The following is a 2,632-nucleotide window of genomic DNA, read 5'->3' as shown; positions in this document are numbered from 1 at the left end:
ACTAAAAATGTAATGGACATGCCACCTGTAACAAATTGCTTGAATTTAAGTGCAGTTTAAATGTGTTCAATGTGCCTGACAAAGATGAAGAATGATTATTTTGCTGTCCTAAATTACAAACAAAAAAAAAAAATTTGTGAGGATATGAAGGGTCATTCCAGACTTGGACGGCAATATTTTTGGAAAACTGACCACTTATTTTACAATTGGTATTATGTTTGCAGGTAATGAACCATCATAATTTGATTTGTCAAGATAAAATAAAATTATGAAAAACATCTTGCTGAATAAATCCTTTAAGATTGCATAACTAAAGCTCCAATTTAATGTTTAATAGTAATGTATTATTTGAGAACGTGCTGCAGCTATATTTTGTCTGTACAATTAGAATTTACATATCAGGCACATCTTTCTGTACTATGTGCAGTGATTATTTAAAAGCTGAAAAAAAACGAGTCCAGCCCACCACCTGCAACGGTGTCCCACAATGCACCGCGCGCGGTTCTCCACATTAGCCTACTTCGTCCTTAGTGTCAAATCCAAGGTGAGTGTTTACTTAACATTTATCGCATCCACTGTATTACCGACCTTGTTGTGCTGAATACGAGGTTAAAGGAATATTTGTGTGTGTGTGTGGAATGCCTGCCATTGTTGTGACTCAATAAAGTTGAAGAAAGCGCTGCTGTTTGTCGCGCGAGCGAAAGCTAGCATTTGCACCCGGGTTGGTAAATGAAGCAAAGCTAAAGCTAACTAGCCTTTAACCAAATTCAAACGACCTTGTATTGAGCAATGGTGAATGGCTGTTATTATGAACTTAATGAGTAAACTGTGATGGTAACCCGTTTTTGACGCTGATGGACGAACGTACTACTGTAGTTTTGTATTTTCCCGAATGAGGTTGTCATTTTGTTGTGTACGCTACACAGTACTACATGCTTTGTAAATGGATTCCGTTTGCTAACTAAACCTAAAAGTTCAAGGAAGAGTACGCTTAAAACATGATCGCACTGTTAAATCTCGGCGCTCCGGTGTCGTTGCATATCTCAATCTTGCAATTATTGGCGTTAACCAAATTAGTTTTTGGGATTTGTAACGCTTCACGTGTCTGCCTTTAGATGGCGCTCCATGGCTTCCTCCAGATGTCCTCCATGCTGCGTTCCGCCGCCAGTCTTATTCTACGCAGGAACATTGGCCTCTCCGCTGTCGTCCTAAACCGGGCAAAAGATCTGGATCCCGTGCAGAAACTGTTCCTGGACAAGATCCGTGACTACATCACCAAGAGCAAGTTAGTCATTGATAGGCTAAAAACACTGCCGGTCCAAGTGCTCAGTCCCACATTTGAAAGAGGCTCTGACATGCCTCCCCCCCAAAAAAATCCGTATTGATTGTGTCACTTGTACAATGCAGTCTGAACCCACCTTATTTCACAAGTAAAGCTTGAAAGTAAACGTTAACGGAAGCTACCAATTTTAAGTAGTTGCAGCTCTCTCTCAAATGTCGTATTTGCAAGAAACCATTACCCTCATCATTGTCTGCTCATTTCTTTTCAAACTTTTGATGCTGTGGCAAACCCAGGGCTTCTGGCGGCATTGTGGATGCAGGGCCCGCATATCAGAAGAACTTGTCAGAAGAGGTTTCCAAATTGGAGAGGCTATATGGTGGGGGAGACCTCACCAAGTTTCCTGACTTCAAATTCCAAGGTGAGATTTTGCATTTCTCCATGTCACTGTTGTGTACTTCAAGCAAGAGCCAGAAAATAAAAATAAATAAATTATATATATATATATATATATATGTGTATATGTATGTATATGTATGTATATGTATATATATGTATATGTATATATATATATGTGTATATATATATATATATATATATATATGTATAAGTCTTTTTGACTTGGCCTTTCACTGTTGCATTCTGAAACATGCTGACTCACCTGAACTTTTTAATTTCCCCTCATTATTTTTTTTTTTTATTGACATGATCAAGCATTCTTTTTTGTGCTCTAATTCATCTAAGAAAAGGCAAGCTTTGTGACACAATTCAAAGCAAGATAACATTAGGCTTTTTTTAAAAGCTGCTTGAAGTTGTTTTGGGGCCATTTGATCTCTCCACTTAGTTTTCAATTTGCGTCTTTTTTTCTCTTCGTATCACATTTCTTCTGTCGTACTGGCACATCTTGTCTACTTTGCACTAATGTTTATCTTTGTATGTTTTCTTCCCCCTCATAGACCCCAAGCTTGATGAAGTGGCTAAGTGAATGCTGTTCATCTTGTAAATCACCAATGTATTATATTTAATAATAAAAAGATCTAAGATGATTGAATCTTACAGTGCCACAGGCTTTTTTTGCAATTACATTAACTGTAGTAAATGTACAATAATGCATGTAATCGCTAATTGACAAGACTACAGGAATTCTAGTTTATGTGACATTGCGGCATATCTCTCCAAATATAGTATGCAAGAATAAATTATACAGGGTCATTGCTATAGTCTTGGGCCACCACTGGATTTGTTTTAGCAATGCTCCCCCCTATAATATCTAATTATTTGAGAATACACCAAGAATTTTAATAAAGCAGAAAACTGAAGCTGCTTTGAGGCTAAAATTAGTTGTCCTGTTTG

The 2,632-nt window shown here is 37.5% G+C and overlaps 1 protein-coding gene across 3 annotated transcripts; it reads left to right on the top strand.

Annotated features, from left to right (window-relative positions):
• The first annotated feature begins 458 nt into the window (after positions 1–458).
• atp5pf (ATP synthase peripheral stalk subunit F6) lies at positions 459–2,330 on the top strand. 3 transcript variants are annotated; one of them, XM_088290947.1, is made up of 4 exons: positions 459–544; positions 1,116–1,285; positions 1,576–1,700; positions 2,236–2,330. In XM_088290947.1, exons 1-4 carry the CDS (start codon positions 488–490, stop codon positions 2,262–2,264), a joined length of 381 nt encoding a protein of 126 aa, XP_088147073.1. In that variant the 5' UTR covers positions 459–487; the 3' UTR covers positions 2,265–2,330. The 3 variants fall into 3 exon arrangements, with proteins under 3 accessions (XP_088147073.1, XP_088147075.1, XP_088147074.1); XM_088290949.1 differs by lacking the exon at positions 459–544 and adding an exon at positions 588–608; XM_088290948.1 differs by lacking the exon at positions 459–544 and adding an exon at positions 601–721.
• The last annotated feature ends 302 nt before the right edge of the window (positions 2,331–2,632 follow it).

The sequence above is a fragment of the Idiotropiscis lumnitzeri genome, chromosome 3 (assembly GCF_059441095.1).
Source record: "Idiotropiscis lumnitzeri isolate Australia: NSW breed Sydney's pygmy pipehorse chromosome 3, RoL_Ilum_1.0, whole genome shotgun sequence".
Lineage (NCBI taxonomy): Eukaryota > Metazoa > Chordata > Actinopteri > Syngnathiformes > Syngnathidae > Idiotropiscis > Idiotropiscis lumnitzeri.
Note: the sequence above shows the minus strand (reverse complement) of the source record. Positions and strands in the feature narration are given on the sequence as shown.